We start from the raw sequence: 16,050 nt of genomic DNA, 5'->3' as shown, positions 1-16,050 counted from the left end.
TAATACTATTTTTAATCAGCTTTTCTGATGCTCTTTGTTTTGCAAAAAAAATCAAAAGTCAGATAACAAAAAGTGTGTTGCAATAAAATAAAATAGCTGCTCTTGAAAAAGTTTCAAGATAGTTCCAACTTTGCAATATGGTTAAGTTTTGTCATGTTTGATTTATTGATTTATGGTTAGAAGACATAAATAATTTTACCTGGAACCCTGGTCCATTTAAGTGAATCACAAATTGAATGATTGACAGTCAACATAAAGATTGAAGTTCTTGGCAAATGTTGAGATGAAGTGGCAGAAAGAAGGGGAAATGTGCAGAAAACCCATATTTTGCTAGAAACAGAACAGACTGACTGGCTGAAGTCTGAGGTAGATAACAGGAACTTACAAAGAAATGTATTGGGGCAGGGGATAATGAATTTCCATCACTGCTTGAACTAAGAAAAAAGTAAACTAAATCTGATCGAATCTTAAAGAGTATTATAGCTGAATAGATCTTTTCCTAGAAATAGTTGAGCCAAGAGGAGTCAGAAGGAGAATAAGATGAAGAGAGACAAAACAGCTGCTTTTTCTGAGGTCTGTGGGGCTGGGGGGGGTTGGGTTTGGGGGTGTATTCTAGAAGATTTATTTATTTAAAATATTTTGCAAGTTGTATTCTAGCCAAAATCTGCGGCCCAATAAAAATGTCATTGCTGCTGGACTTTGCTTGTTAGATACGAACTTGTCGATTTGGCAAATTGTTTCCAGTCTCTTAACTGCACAGTCTCTTTCTCTCTGTGTCTCTCTCTGCCACCCCCTCCCTGATTCCTTCTCTGCCAACCTCCCCCTCCACCTCCCTCTTCCTTTGATGCAGCCATTGGCTGCTCCACGATAGTCTTCTTGCCAAATAGGTGGATCCTTCTTCTCTCTCCCTCTCTCTCTCTTTTTTTCTGCTGGCATTGGCAAAGGCAAATGGTTGGGGACCGAGCATGAAAGGAGAAAGCAAGCAATCCAGAGAGTTTAGGAGGAAAAAGGGAAAGGAAAAAAGGGGGGAAAACAACAACAACAAAATCCCCCACACCCCAGCAGTTGGGTTTTGCCAGCAGCCGATCACAGCTGATCCCAGAGCGGAGTCTGCCCCTTTTCCCCTAGACCTGCGATCACCCCTATTCTCAGGCGGAGGGAGCCACATCTAAGTTGCATCTTTGCATTTCTGCCAACGCTGAGAGAGATTCTTTCCTGGTCTCAGCTTCCCCTGTCTGATTATTTGCTCTTGTCCTTCCTATTTTTAAATTTTGTTTCCTTCTTCCCTTTATCACTATTATTGCTGTTATTGTGGCTAGTGTTTTTTTTTAACAGCCATTTGGGATTTTTAACCTATTTCGTGTACTTGGCACAGGCAGAGCGATGCTGATTTATTTCTGTCTTCGGCTGAGGTTTCCCTCCCTAGCTGCCTTCTTTCACTTTTTAATCCTTCCTTTTTGCTTTCCCTCTCTTTTTATTAAACAAGACTTGAACATTTTGGTGAACAGTTTGTAGTGAGGAATGCAGCCAACAATTATTTTCTATTTAATTTAAGAAATACCCAGCACTCTTGTGTGCACTTCCTTCGCACAGTTTTACTTTCCTCCTCTTTCTCCTCTCCTTCTCTTCCACCCCGTATACCCACAATATCGTCTGCCTTCTATTCTCTGCAATTCTGAGCCCAGAATTTCTGAATCGGGGGCTTAGCTTCGCCGGGATGAGACAGAGCAATGGTAATTATTTCCACTTTTGACTATTTTTTTCCTGGATGCTTTTGTTGCAGGGAAATTTTTATTTTTAAAATAAAGTTAGAAGGCCCACTAAAATTATTTCAATTTATAAAGAATATTTAGAGCTTTGGGTTTAGGACGGGAGCAGAACTGGTTTTGTCTTTAATTCCTACATTGCTGAACAAACTTCAGTAATTTTATTTTTAAAGGAAGTGAAATTTTACTTCCACAACTTTATGCTGATTTCTTTTTAGATTCCCATACTAATGCATTGCCGAAACAATGTCAATTCTACTGTTTTCTCTCCCTCCCCCTTCCTCAAATTCCTGCTTGTCGTCCTTCTTCTAGTATTGTGTTTATTTTTTGGCTGGATTAATCACATTCTGAGTTTGGCTTTATGTGTTCTCACTTTGCTGTTCCCCCCCCCCATCCTATAAATTTCACGTTGCGATGCTTCCCCCTCCTGATTTTCCTATTCTAATGGATTTTTCCTTTCTTTGTTTTGCATCCTTTCTTCTCCCCCTGATCTCCCCAGGATGAATTCCACCCCTTCATTGAAGCTCTCCTTCCTCATGTCCGTGCCTTTTCCTACACATGGTTCAACCTGCAAGCTCGGAAGCGAAAGTACTTTAAGAAGCACGAGAAGCGAATGTCAAAGGATGAGGAACGAGCTGTGAAGGATGAATTACTTGGTGAAAAGCCTGAGATCAAGCAGAAATGGGCATCCCGACTCCTGGCCAAGTTACGCAAGGATATCCGCCCAGAGTTTCGTGAGGACTTTGTCTTGACCATCACGGGCAAGAAAGCACCGTGTTGTGTCCTCTCCAATCCAGATCAGAAAGGCAAAATTCGCAGGATTGACTGCCTGAGGCAGGCTGACAAGGTTTGGAGGCTGGACCTAGTTATGGTCATCTTGTTCAAAGGGATCCCCCTTGAAAGTACTGATGGGGAGCGGCTATACAAGTCGCCGCAGTGCTCAAACCCAGGCCTTTGCGTCCAGCCACACCACATTGGAGTCACAATTAAAGAACTGGATCTTTACTTGGCGTATTTTGTTCACACTCCTGGTAGGTCCTATAAATAACACTGCTCATGGTTTTTGGTTTTTATGTTTAATTTTATAGGCAGTTGTTTTTCTCTAAAATTTTATTTTTCTCTATATGTTTAATTTCAGCCCTAATCAGCAAACTGCTAACTTAAAATGTGCACTAGGATGAGTCCATCATACTCAATTATTTGAAAAAGTCCTGTTGGGTAGTCTTTCTTGATTTCCTGATTCTTTCCTACCTGTGATGCCTGTAACTTTTTATGGTAAAGAAAATCTCTTTTGCTGAAAGCTGAGGGTTGGGGGTGGGTGAGCAGAGGTGTACAAAGAATATTAAGGTACATGGCAATCAGCAAAGAGAAAAAGGTTTTATTAATTAGAAGGCAAATTGAGGAACATTTATTTTGGGGTCAGAATTTTGTTTCTTTGCTTGATTCCCCTCCCCTTCCTAATTTCTTTTGTAGGATCAATTTAATATATCAGCATGCCCGGGGCTTGTAAACTGCAAATGTTCAGATAGGCACTCCTGAACAAATAGTGTGGCAGCTTTAGAGCAATAAATGAATTTTCAATGTCTGCTGTCCCACACAGGAACTAGTTTCTCAAGGGAGAATTGTGTGTGGAAGGAATAGTTTGGAACCCCTTTCTTTTGTTTTCATGGCCTCTTTTTTCAGCTTGACTTTACTGTGGGAATGTGTAGATGACCACATGTCCCTACTGTATTTAATTTTTATTTGTTTTTCCAGCTCTCTTTTAGTTTTGTTTTCTTGCAATTCAAACAGAAATGCCTGGTTTATTCTGAGCCCTATATCTAATTTGCTTTAGACTTTGAAATCCAAATTGGATGGCTGCAGAATATTTCTAGATTTATCTTTGCTGTACTCAAAAGGATCTACCCCAAACTTCCCTTCCTCCTTCTGTTGCTTCTGTAGTATTTCTTGCTTCTTTTTCTTTTAAGAGGTCAAGGGTCCAACAATAATCCAGTTTTCCTGGATGCCACTTCCATCTTTGTGACACTTTTTCTTCAACAATGACAAGACTCTTCTGTGTTAAACCCAGTTGTCTACCTTCTGGACGCCTTATATATCCCGGACAGTCTGTGTTTCTATAGCTTCAGTCTAATAATATTGTCAGGAGTCTTTTCTCCTTTTTTAGAATATGCCCATCCAGTGTGTGTCCTGCAGCCTCTGGACAATGTCAGGAGGTTCATCTCAGCGCCTGCGGATGGCATTACTGGCACACTCATATCATCTATTCTGCACAGCTCAGGGCACTTCCAGGCCTGGCAAGTAAAAAACAGCATTCCTCTATTCCTTTTCTTCAAGTGCTTTTCATTTTCCTTTCTCTCTCTTATTAAAGCTACAACATAACTAGGCCCCCATTACCTTCCCAGCCATATTCACACCAATCCATTTTAAACACAGAGAATTCCTCTTTCATATCAGAATATGTACGTATTGATTTGTGGCAATTTTACTCACAAAGCATCAAAGTAGATCTTATCATGCTTTCTAAAATTCAGATAAATCATCTGAAAGAGATTATCATTCCATACCCCAAGTCAAATATGGGAAGTTGGGTAAACTCATGAGATAAATAAAGTAAATGACCTCTGACATTTATGTTTTAATGATTAAGTAGTTTTTCCCAGATATTGGCAAATAAGCTGGCAAATCATTCTAAAATGTAATGTGATCCTTAAGCAATTGAATTCCTTGCATTTCCATGGAAGTATATATTGATTCTGTGTATTCACAGTTGGATTGTATAAGCCATATTCACTCGTACTCCAATGAAAAGCTCAGGAAGACCACCTAAGCCTAAAGCTATTTAGAGATCAATAGTTTGTCTAAGAGTTTGTTCTCTTCCAGTTTTAAATTTCTGTATGCAGATATCATAAGCCATAACAAGATACGGGTGGGTTATGAATATTTGATGGAATTATTAACATGCATGATATTACAGTATTTTGCAAGTCCAAATTCTCTTAACACTGCAAAGTATTTAATCTTTTAAGTGAAATAAAGAAGACTGAGAAAAGGTATGGTGGAACAGGAAATTCAATTCATGCCACTAAACATGGGAAATAGAACTTCTGCTAAAATCCCTTTTACCGGTGGAATAAGCTAGATTTTACAACCTACCAAACTTTAAACAATTGATTCTCTGTTTAGCCTTAGAATCCCAAGTTCTGAATGGTGCCTGCTCCGTTATACTGCCTCTTTTTATCCTACCTTTATTACTGTACAGGTCTTAAATAAAGATAGCAATAAGTAGCATAGGCAGTAAATCAGACAGATCTTTTGCTGACTGCATGCCAACAGTTCCTAATTCTGTGCTTTCCATAATATTCGATTTATTATTTGACCTTTTTATTTTAAGAAAGATCCTCAAGGAAATTCTTATGCAAGAATGCAAGAATGAGATGTTGGATATTTGTAGAGAAAAGTCAGTGTGGGAAACTACTATCACCCCTCCCCTGATTGCCTGTTATATACATGTGTGTATGTATGTATGTATGTAAGAATGTATGTATGTATTTTTCCTGTTACTGGGCTAGAAGCAAGTTCAACTGTAGTGGAGAAGGGAAAAACAACTTTGGGACAAATAATATACAGTAATGTACAAAACTAGTACATTATTCACTCCATATATAGTGCATTTGGGGGGTGGGTAAAATACTGTATCTGATATCACCAGAATGTGATCTTCCTGTCTCTGTTTTTTTTTAAAAAAATGATGTGTAAATTCTGCTTTTAAAGTTGAAGTACAGCTTATCAAGAGCTGCATTCACTCTGGAAACGGGAAGCACGTAGGAGAATTAAAACTGTAGTAATTCTAAACTGAGCAGCATCCAGGCACCTTAAGATTCCATTCCAAGTTATAATTGTTCTAGTTAAGGGGAAACCAATTTAGTTTCCAGTATTAGTGTTAAGTGCTCTAAAACAGAAAAACGGATGATTTGTTGAGCAAATTCTGATCTAAATAATGCCACTGATGGAAGGAAGGGCATTGTACTGCTGAATGGTAGTTAACAATTGCATTGTTAGTCTGGTTTCCCAATTTAATTTTAGGGAACATGTAGAATTACGGAAGTGCTTTCATATTTTGTTACCAAAAGCTTGAAAAAGTGCCCCAGTGTAGTTATGGTAAGAAATGTATACTTCAGAAGCCTTATCAGACACACCAGAATGTAAACGTGAATGGATTAATAGAAGTCTGTATCCAATTTGGCTTTAAAAAGGTGCTTTTTTTTAGAACTAGTAAACATAATTTGCCTAGAGATAATTACTAAGTATAAAAAATAAGTGTGCCCCAAAGACAAAGATAGTTCTGCAATAACAGTTGTCCGAAAAGAATAGAAATACATTAAAAAATAATATTTGAATAACTACAGTATAATTGTGAATACTGAATTAAATGCGCTGAACAATATGCTACCTAATTTGAGATGTCTGATGTTGAACAAACTTTTTAATTGTGTTGAGAAAATCAATTGCAACACGTCCTTTCCAGGAAAGCTATATATCTATACAGTAATGGTGTTTGATCAGCTGTGGGTATCCATCCCTTTTGAAATCAGTGGATACTAATATAGACTTAGAATCATGGAAATTTAAGTTTGCAAAGAAATAGCTATATCTATTTTTTGAAGTGCAAAACAAAACTAAACAAGCCTACCATCAGGCTTGAATGTGGAGCACATTCCTATAGGAAAGACTATATAGTAAAGTTGTAAGAAAGGAAGCAAAAGGAAAGAAAAAAGTGAATCAAGTGACACAGAAAGAAATTGGTAATAAATAGTCATAGGTGGATTGGCAGGTACTCTGATGCAGTACGTTTGATCCATAAAAGCTTAAATATAATAGCATTAGTTAGTCTTTATGTATCACATTTCTCTTTTCCTCTCTTAGCTTTAATATATTAACCTATTCTAAAAACTGTGTCAGTCCCTCAAGTGTAAAAAAATTGTTTTCTATTCCTACTGCAAGCAGAGAAAGATTGGCTAGATTATGTGGGCATCTTTCCCATCCCCCATGCTTTGGGCACATTTTTCTCTGCCCCACCTGTTTTCTGAAGTGCCAGTTCCTGGAAATGCTGCAGCTTGCAGGTCTCCTCCCATAGATCTTGCTCTGCGCCAGGCAAAGGCTTGTGAACTTCCATCCAGTTAGTTGTGACTGACATCAGGTGCATGATGATATGATCAGGTGCTCCATGATTATCTGCATGCTCTCTCTCTCTCTTTCTCTCTCTCTCTCTCTCTCTCTCTCTCTCACACACACACACACACACACACATACATGCGCACAAACACACATCATGTAGCCTATTTTAGGAAGACTGAAATAAGGTTATAAATCCATCCTTTTTGGTGGCCATCAGTTAGTTAAAATATAATAAAAGTGCCTTTAAATTTTATTTCTATCCTTCTGTGGAGACATACCAACAGCTGAAAAGAAACTCATCATTGTGTTAAGTGGTGGATATGAAGTTAAGGGACGCGGTGGCTCAGTGGGTTAGGACGCTGAGCTTGTCGATCGGAAGGTCGGCAGTTTGGCGGGTCGAATCCCGAGTGCCGCGTAACAGAGTGAGCGCCTGTTACTCGTCCCAGCTTCTGCCAACCTAGCAGTTCGAAAGCACGTAAAAATGCAAGTAGAAAAATAGGGACCACTCCGGTGGGAAGGTAACAGCGTTCCGTGCGCCTTTGGCGTCTAGTCATGCCGGCCACATGACCACGGAGATGTCCTCGGACAAGCGCTGGCTCTTCGGCTTTGAAACGGAGATGAGCACCGGCCCCTAGAGTCGGAAACGACTAGCACGCATGTGCGGGGGAACCTTTACCTTTTACCTTTATGAAGTTAAACTTCTCTTGAGTAAGTACATCAAGTTTCTTTCCTAGGCACTGTACATCAAGTAAACCAGAGCGCTGCTCTGGTACCATCTTCTGCTATATAGGGTGCTCCTCAGACATCCCTGCTCCCCTTCCACAATTTTTATCTCATCCAATCTGGCCTCCCATTTCATTCCACCCAAAGTTTCAGCAAGCTGATTTATTTGCGGGGTACTCTTTCTCTGCTAAGTAAACTCAATTTTTTATTAAATGCTTTAGCTTAACCCAGAATTATGAAGCAATTCTGGATGGTTATTACAGACGTTAAAAATATATATTAACTTGCACATTGTGGGATATGCAGCATGTTTGAGGCAGGGTTGAATGGGGAGGGGCAAGGAAAAAAAAAAAGCCAAGACATCTGGTGCGAAAATTCCCCTGGTCTGCTCAATTGCTGAGATTTATCCAGCAAAATTTCTCTTGTTTCTCTGCTGAGCTGTCTGACTTGAAAGGTCCTTTCACGGACTCAGAAGTATAAACAACACACCATAGAAGCCCTATTTTAGTTCTTGTTTGCTTTCATTTTCCAAGGTGGGTGGATGCAGGGAGGGTTCGCTATGTGTGGATTCAGCTCAGCAGATCCAGGAGAGCAAGCGAGAGATGAGGCTTCATTGTGAGGAATATGACTTTTTCTCCCTTCTTTGGATGCAGTGTGACCCCTTGAGTAGGGAGGAAGCGTGGAGGAATGGTTTACTTTCTCTTCTCTTTCTGCTTCCTCCCACTACTCGCCCACTCCTGAGTTAGTTCTGGAAGACTTACAACCACCCAGGCTGTGCCTGAGGGCCTTTTCCTTTCGATGGTCAGGTAGAGCTCTGACCCACAGCAAGCAAGGAAAGGATTAGCCCCACTGCTATAGCACTGTCCTCTCCCATGCTAGTCATTCTTCTTAGCCGAACCTACTTCACAGGGTTGTTTGGGGACAAAATTAAGGAAAGCCTTTTTGTACATGGCCTGGAGCTCCCAAGAGAAAAGGAATTATAAAAAAACAAATGCACCTGAAATCTGAGTTATGAGGATTAGAGAAGAGAAACAGGGTCTCAGACATCTAGCAACTAAGCTAACAATGTAATTTTGCAAAAAAAGGAGGAGCTAATTAGTTTATTACTTTGTTTTGTTTTGCTATAAAGCTGCTTCATTATCATTCATTTAATTAGTTGACCTTATCCTAAGGGAACCAGGCAGACAACAGTATAATCATTTTGGATGGGATGTGAAATTGTAGGATATGCACTTAAGTGTGCTGACATCTGAGAGAATTAAGTAGAGGAGGTAATGTTGCTTGCCCTACAATGTTAAGGTAGAATAGAATAAAGCTGGAAGGGACCTTGGAGGTTTTCTAGTCCAGCCCCCTGCTCAAGCAGGAGAACCTATACCATCTAAGATGGGTCCTATGCAGAGCTTTTTTTGTAAGAAAAAGGGTGCGGAACTCAGCCCCCCCCCCTGCTATGGCAGATGGGATGGGTGGGATAGGCCTGGTCCCCCTCTGCTGTTTTGGAGCCAGAGGGGAGTGACGGTGAACAGCTCCGCTACTGTTGTGCACCACTGGAGGGGCTTTCTTTAAGCTTTGCTCCACAGATCACCTGCCCGGGCGCAGCTGCCACCTCCTTGTCCTCTGCCAACTCTCCCGTGCCGTGACCAGGCAGCACAAGCCTCCCCCTGATGCCTCCCTCTGCCAGTCTTTTGTAGCCTGTCTCACAGAGAACGCAGTGGCTCTGCGCAGGGATGCAGAGCAGAGAACAGCACTTGCTTGCTGCCCTGCATTGCCCTACATCTGCCTTTTCCCTTCTGGAAACAGCAGCCCAGTTTCCTGCTGCTTCTCCTCCCAGTACAGCTCGTCCCTCTTCCCGAAAGCATTTCTTTGCTACCCTGCTTTCCAGCTGTGGCATGTTTCTCTTCTGCTGCAAGGAAACAGAGATTGTGGGACTAAAAAAAGTTCAGTCAGACCTTCCAACTCCTTGTGAGATCTTTTTTTTCCCCATGAAAAGTTGGAAGGTCTGACTGCACATTTTTTAGTTCCACAAACTCCGTCGAAAAAAGGTGCTGGAACGCTGTTCCAGTGCATTCTATGACAAAAAAAGTCCTATGGCTAAAAATGTAATGTCATAGTTCGGACAGATGAAACTCTTCAAAGAACTTCAAGGCATTGTTTTCCTTAAAGAATCTTTATTTGAGTAACATAGCTTTGGCACGAACATAGGTGAAGCCAAAATCTGAATTCCCCTCCCCTGAACACATAGTATCTAGCGCAAATCCCTCCTCTAATTAACAGTCATAAATCACAGTCTCCAATTAATTTGAAATACAGGTTATCATCTCTTATTTCAAAAAACCTTGACTCTTATCTACTGCAATATTGTTATGTCTAACTAACTCCCATACACATTCCTCCTCCTCCCCCCAGTATCATCTAATTCTAATTCTAAGAGTAAAACATAAGAAGGAAAATGGCTGCGTCTCCATAAGTTGTCAAAGCAAGAACATCTGATGTTAGCAGCGTTGACATCCGGCCCCCCTTACAAAAAGGATACATCATGTAACATAAAGAAAAGCATATGTTAGAGACTGTCTCTCAGTTTGTTAGGGTGTTTCCTGTAGCTTTCACATTGCTAGATTTCACCCAAGTGGCCTCAGATAGTGAGTATCCCTTCCATTGTACTAGGTACTGCAATTTCCCTTTAAAAATTCTAAAATCAAGAATGCACTTTATTCCATAGTGAGTCTGACCTGCCACTATGAGGGGCCCGGGTGCCTTCTTCGGTGTGTGTGTCTTAAAGTGGAGCCCCAAAAAGGTTTCAACAAGCTGCAATGGAAGACAAGGTGAATTCTCCCTAAAAGCCTAGGGAGTTTAATTGTACTGTGACTGGGTATCTTGCAAAACTCTCATACGTACTCCAGAGCAGGCCTGCTGGCTTGTTTTATCTTATGGATTTATTCTTCTGCTTTGAGGACAATGCATGGGTCCTCAAACCTTGCTCTCTGTCCTAGGAGGAAGAGGTGTGGGTCCTCCAATTTGGGGGCTTGCTCGTTATATAAATTGTTCAGCCATTAATATGCCTCCACTTCTAAACTGGATGCAATCACATTGACCCTAGCGGCTGGGTCCGGGTAGAGCTAGGCACAGTGGTTCAAATGAGAGTGCACTTGGTTGAGAAAAAAAAATCAGCTTCTCTGGGTCCCCATTGCAGGTTGCTCTGAAAGGTGGAGCAATCAATGGCTGCTGGGTCCCCCACTGTGGCTGTTGCACCCCCAGTTGCTGCTGGCCCCACCCTGGCTGCTGCCGCATTCCCAGGGGTTGCACGTTCGGGGGCTGTTGTCACCCCGCTTGCTGTGGTTGCAGTACTGGCATTTGTGGCATCCCAAGTTGCCGTAGGTCTCCCAAAGGTTGTTGCCTGGGTGGAAGCTGCTACTGTCCTCCCTGCTGCTGGTCAGCAGGGAGTTGTAGGCCCCCCAATGTTTGCTGCTTGGGTGGGGGTTGTTGCCATCCCCCCTGCTATTGGTCTGCCAGTGTTCTGTTCCAGCCTATGACTGGCCCTGTTTGAATGTCAGGGACAACCCCTTTTTATAGTCAACAGGCTGGAAAAACCCAACCAAATTTATTTACAAAGAAATCAACAGTTCAAACAAGAGTTAAACAGGAATAACACATCAGGACTCTAGCAGAAGATCTTCAAACAGTTGCCTTCAGCATCCAGCACCTCCCACACCTTCCCCTTTTATCAGCAGTCCCAAGGCATGGCTTCTCATTGCATTCTCCTCCTCTCACCAAGTTGCTTCATTGCCTTTCTCTGTTCTACTCTGCTGGATTGCCTCCTGCTCCTAGCATCCCTGAATAGATCCAGCTGTGAATCATCTATGTCCAATACCTCATGCTCACATGGCTGAGTGATGAGGAACATGACAGGAGGGGCCAGGCTGAGAGTCCTGCAGTGCATCAGAGCCTCCCTCTGACACCAAAGGCTCTCCAAACCCCTCCTCCTCCTCCTCTTCAGAATCATCAGACTCAGCTGCCAGTATCACAGGCTGACGCTGAATCACAACAGCCAGGAGCTGTGGCATCCTCAATTGCTGTAAGATCCCCTGTGGCCTTGGAGGGGGTTGTTGGACCTCCATTATTTGCGGGCCCCTCAGCATTTGCTGTATGTTCGGTGGCAGCAACCATCCCCTTTGCTATGGCTGTCCTCCCACCAGTTGCTGTCCTCCTGGCCTCTGCACCACCCCAAGTTGCTGCAAGGCCTCTATCAGCTGTTGCAGGTTCAGAGATTGCTGACCTCCCACCTGTGGGGGCTGCCATATTCCCCATTGCTGCAGGGGGCCCAGACTGGGTGATTGATATGCACATCGGTCTGGGGATCGGCTGTCCCAGCAACTGCCCAGGCCCTCATCTCATCCATGGCAGTCGGGGCTTTTGGAGGGGCGGCGATTGGAGCTGTCTCTCTCTGTGGGGCTGGATGTCCTGGTAGGGGGCTTCAGGGACAGGAAGCCCACCTGATCTGCAATGGAGGGGCTGGGCATTCCTTTTGGCAGGAGTTGATGGCTGCCTCGTTGAGCATCCTGATTGCTGGCATGTAGGGAATGGGAAGGTTGCTCTCTGCTTCTCATTTCTAGCCCCTCAAATTTTTCCACCAACTTCTCCACTGACTGACTACAAACTGCAGACAGATACTTCCACTCACCTGAGTCCTCAGTGGCAGACAATCTGGTAACTCTCCACCAGTCTGGGGAATGCGATATGCAGGAATCCCTTTGCGGTATCTCCACCTCGCCTGCCTTTGAAGCACTTGAGAGTGGCAAGGCCATCTCGAGGCATCTGGAGTTTCCACTGGGCAGGGCCCATTCCAATGACCAGATCAGCTGTCCGAGTGGCTTGGGTTCTGCCTCCAGCTGGGAAGCTTAAAAAAGCTCCTTCTCCACCGGCGCGCTGGCTTTTGCTCCCCCCCCCAGGCTAGCAGCTGCTTCTGCTTCAGGTATTTTCTCTTTCTCCATGATGAAATCTTCCCCGAATCTTTGTCAGCTTCTCCCTTGATTCTAGGGACAGCGACTGGGGCTCAGGACCCCTAGATAGTTAGGAAAGTTGGAGATTTTGGCTTAATGTCATGGTTCCGACAGATGAAACTCTTCAAAGAACTTCGAGGCATTGTTTTCCTTAAAGAATCTTTATTCAAATAACATAGCTTCAGCACGAACATAGGTGAAGCCAAAATCTGAATTCCCCTCACCTGAACACATAGTATCTAGTGCAGATCCCTCCTCTAATTAATAGTCATAAATCACATTCTCCAATTAATTTGAAACACAGGCTTTTCCTCCAGTTCTCCAACCCGCCATTTCTTATCATCTCTTATTTCAAAAAACCTTGACTCTCATCTACTGCAATATTGTTATGTCTAACTAACTCCCATACACATTCCTCCTCCTCCCCCCAGTATCATCTAATTCTAACTCTAAGAGTAAAACATAAGAAGGAAAATGGCTGCATCTTCATATGTTGTCAAAGCAAGAACATCCAATGTTAGCAGCATTGACATGTATTTTATTATATGACATTCTTATTCCAGATCAATTAGGGATAAAAAGGGGTTAATTTCTACTGTATCTTGTAATGTTGAGATAATTATTTGTGTAATAATCAGTTTTTGCATCTGTGATGATGGTATAGTTGTACAGGTGTCCAGCACAACAATCTTCACAAATTTCAGTTTAAAAAATCTGGGACTGCTGGGGCCTATTAATAAGTAATAGCATAACTACCTCTTTCCTGGAAGTACAGAGGGACAGCTTGTAGGACCATACAAACCCAGAAAGGCTAGACCAGTGATGGCGAACCTTTTAGAGACTGAGTGCCCAGACTGCAACCCCAAACCCCACTTATGTATTGTCGAATGTCGGGTGGGCGTGGCCCATTGGCTGGATGTGGCCAATTGGGTGGGTGTGGCACATTGGATGGGCGTGGCTGCAGTGGTAACGGCAGACTGGGTGGGACTAAAAAGTTCAATCAATCAATTCCAACTTCACGCGAACTTTTTTTTTCCTGCGAGAAGTTGAAATTGATTGACTGATTGAACCTTTTTTTTTTTTTGCACATGGCGGTGGAGGCCTAAAGTGAAATGGTTTTATAAAACCCAGCTGAAGGCCTAGGACTGGGGCAACGGCACGTGTGCCCACAGAGAGGGCTCTGCGTGCCACCTGTGGCACGCGTGCCATAAGTTCGCCACTACAGGGCTAGACTGTAATTTATATTGCTTTCATTAAAATGAAAATATTTTTAAAAATAATTTGTGACCATACCCCTTATAGCAATTAAGGGGACCTTTTTACATTCTGGGCTGGTGAAACAGGCATTTAGCTGGCACAGTCTCTTTGTAACTTTAGACATTTGGCTTCATGCGGGGGCTTCACTAATAGAGATATCCACATAGTCATGACTTCAAATCAATCCAGATTTAAGACTAAACTCAGGAGATGTGGGAGAAACAGATACTGTACATTTCAAAGCTCTACCTGATTTGCATACAAAGAAGAAAAGTAGGGAGTGGGGAACCATAATTATAAAATTTTCCTGCTTTTTATTAACATGGTTAATAACCTCAATGGTTCTTATTAAGCTTATACCCTACAACAAAGGACCTGAATACAAGTTGTGTTTTTCCAGGAGTATAGGACAGGCTATGACTAACCCTTTGGAGCCAATCTGGGGATTATGCCTCTGAAATTTAACAGCTAAGTGACTGGATTTTTAATCGACTTACCCTAGGTTTTTTTTTAAGCAAGTAGAAGAATATGAAAATGTGTAAACTCAAGTTTTTTTTATCTATAAGAGAAAATTGAACAGAAATTGGTTTGAATCTTTAACAATATTAAATATTAAAATAGCAAATATTTTACATTCTACAAACTAGCATGCTGTTTTGCTGTGATGTTTCATGTATCTTAAAAGATGACACCAAAGACCTCAGTTGCCATATTCACCCAAAAAGAAAAAGAACCTGATTTTAAGATTGTATTCCCTCCCTCCTGCAAGGAAGATCAGGCTGAAAAAAGTTCATATACTTTTATTATTATATTTCCAGTGCATCTAAGACAATTCTCCAATTATAAAGGTAAAATATTTTGTGCAAATATAGTCTTCCTTTCAGGTAAATACATTGCATGTCATGTTCTAGACTTGGGCTCATCTGTCTTCTATTGAATGCTTCAGAAATAAAACTACACTGCAGAGTGTGGTGCCTTTTATGTCCAATATATTTAGACTTAAGTGCACAAACGTTATGGGAATTCTTTTCCCCCTCCATATTGCTGTTTGAATTGGAACAAAATCTTGGAATATAACATTGGAGTAAATAAAAAAGTAGGAATTCCTAAATTTAAACACTACCATTTTCTTCTGTCAGACATCTTGATCCAAAAATACTGGTTTGAAAAGCGAGTGCTACCATGTCATGATTCTTGAAGAAGAGCAACTGCCATAGGATTATTATTTCAGCACACTCATACGTGGAATCCAAATTCCAAAAAAGCTTCCCAAATATAAAAGTTCCTTTTGTGGACCCCCTTTAAATCTTGGCATTGTTACAGGGGGAAAATAGGTTTTGACTTGGCTTCTCACTTTGAGACAGCTGTTTTGCATAGAGCTTGGAAAAAAATTGAAATCCTTATGCTCATATTAGAAAAATGCAAAGAAAGAAAGAAAGAAAAGAAAGAAAGAAAGAAAGAAAGAAAGAAGAGAGAAAGAAAGAAAGAAAGAAAAAGAAGAAGAAGGAAGGAAGGAAGGAAGGAAGGAAGGAAGGAAGGAAGGAAGGAAGGAAGGAAGGAAGGAAGGAAGGAAGGAAGGAAGGAAGGAAGGAAGGAAGGAAGGCAGTTATCCACTCAGCTTCAACTGCAAGAAAGGGAATTTTCTTGGGCTGCAGCTTATTATTACAGTATAATAACGATAACTGCACGTTTTTAAAGGGTGTGTGTACCCTTTTACAAGGCTGCCCCACTACTTCCACGGGGGTTCAGTGGTTAAATGGAGGGTTGAGATTCCATTCCTTTTGTCCTGGCTCTATTAATATAATGCTGGCTCTCCTGAATTTTGTTCACTTTTTAACTTCACGATTTGCCATTCATCAAATAGCAAGTACCTCTGTTCAAATCAGTGCTAGGTTACTTCTGTACATTTAAGCCCATATGCTCAGCACTATTTTTATTATTTGCACTTAATTCCTGCCTACCCTGTCTCTCTCACTCAATGACTCTCTTCCTATGTTGAAAAATCCATGATTTGTAACAAGCATTTCATACATAAATGGCACAGTTTTCTTATTAGACATTTTGAGGCCCCTTTGACGGAATAGAGAATGTTATTCCAGGTTTTCAGGCAATAATATAACTAGTGGCAATAAAGG

The 16,050-nt window shown here is 41.7% G+C and overlaps 1 protein-coding gene across 1 annotated transcript in view; it reads left to right on the top strand.

Annotated features, from left to right (window-relative positions):
• Positions 1-16,050, top strand: part of NFIX (nuclear factor I X) — a 257,627-nt gene that overhangs the window by 50,747 nt on the left and 190,830 nt on the right. The window contains exon 3 of the mRNA XM_081319866.1: positions 2,266-2,797. Within this exon, the coding sequence (XP_081175992.1) occupies positions 2,266-2,797 (532 nt within the window). The remainder of the gene's footprint in view (positions 1-2,265; positions 2,798-16,050) is intronic.

This window comes from Vipera berus, assembly GCF_964194415.1.
Source record: "Vipera berus genome assembly, chromosome: 2".
Taxonomy (NCBI): Eukaryota; Metazoa; Chordata; class Lepidosauria; order Squamata; family Viperidae; genus Vipera; species Vipera berus.
The sequence above is the reverse complement of the archived record's forward strand: the minus strand, read 5'-3'. Positions and strand labels throughout refer to the sequence as shown.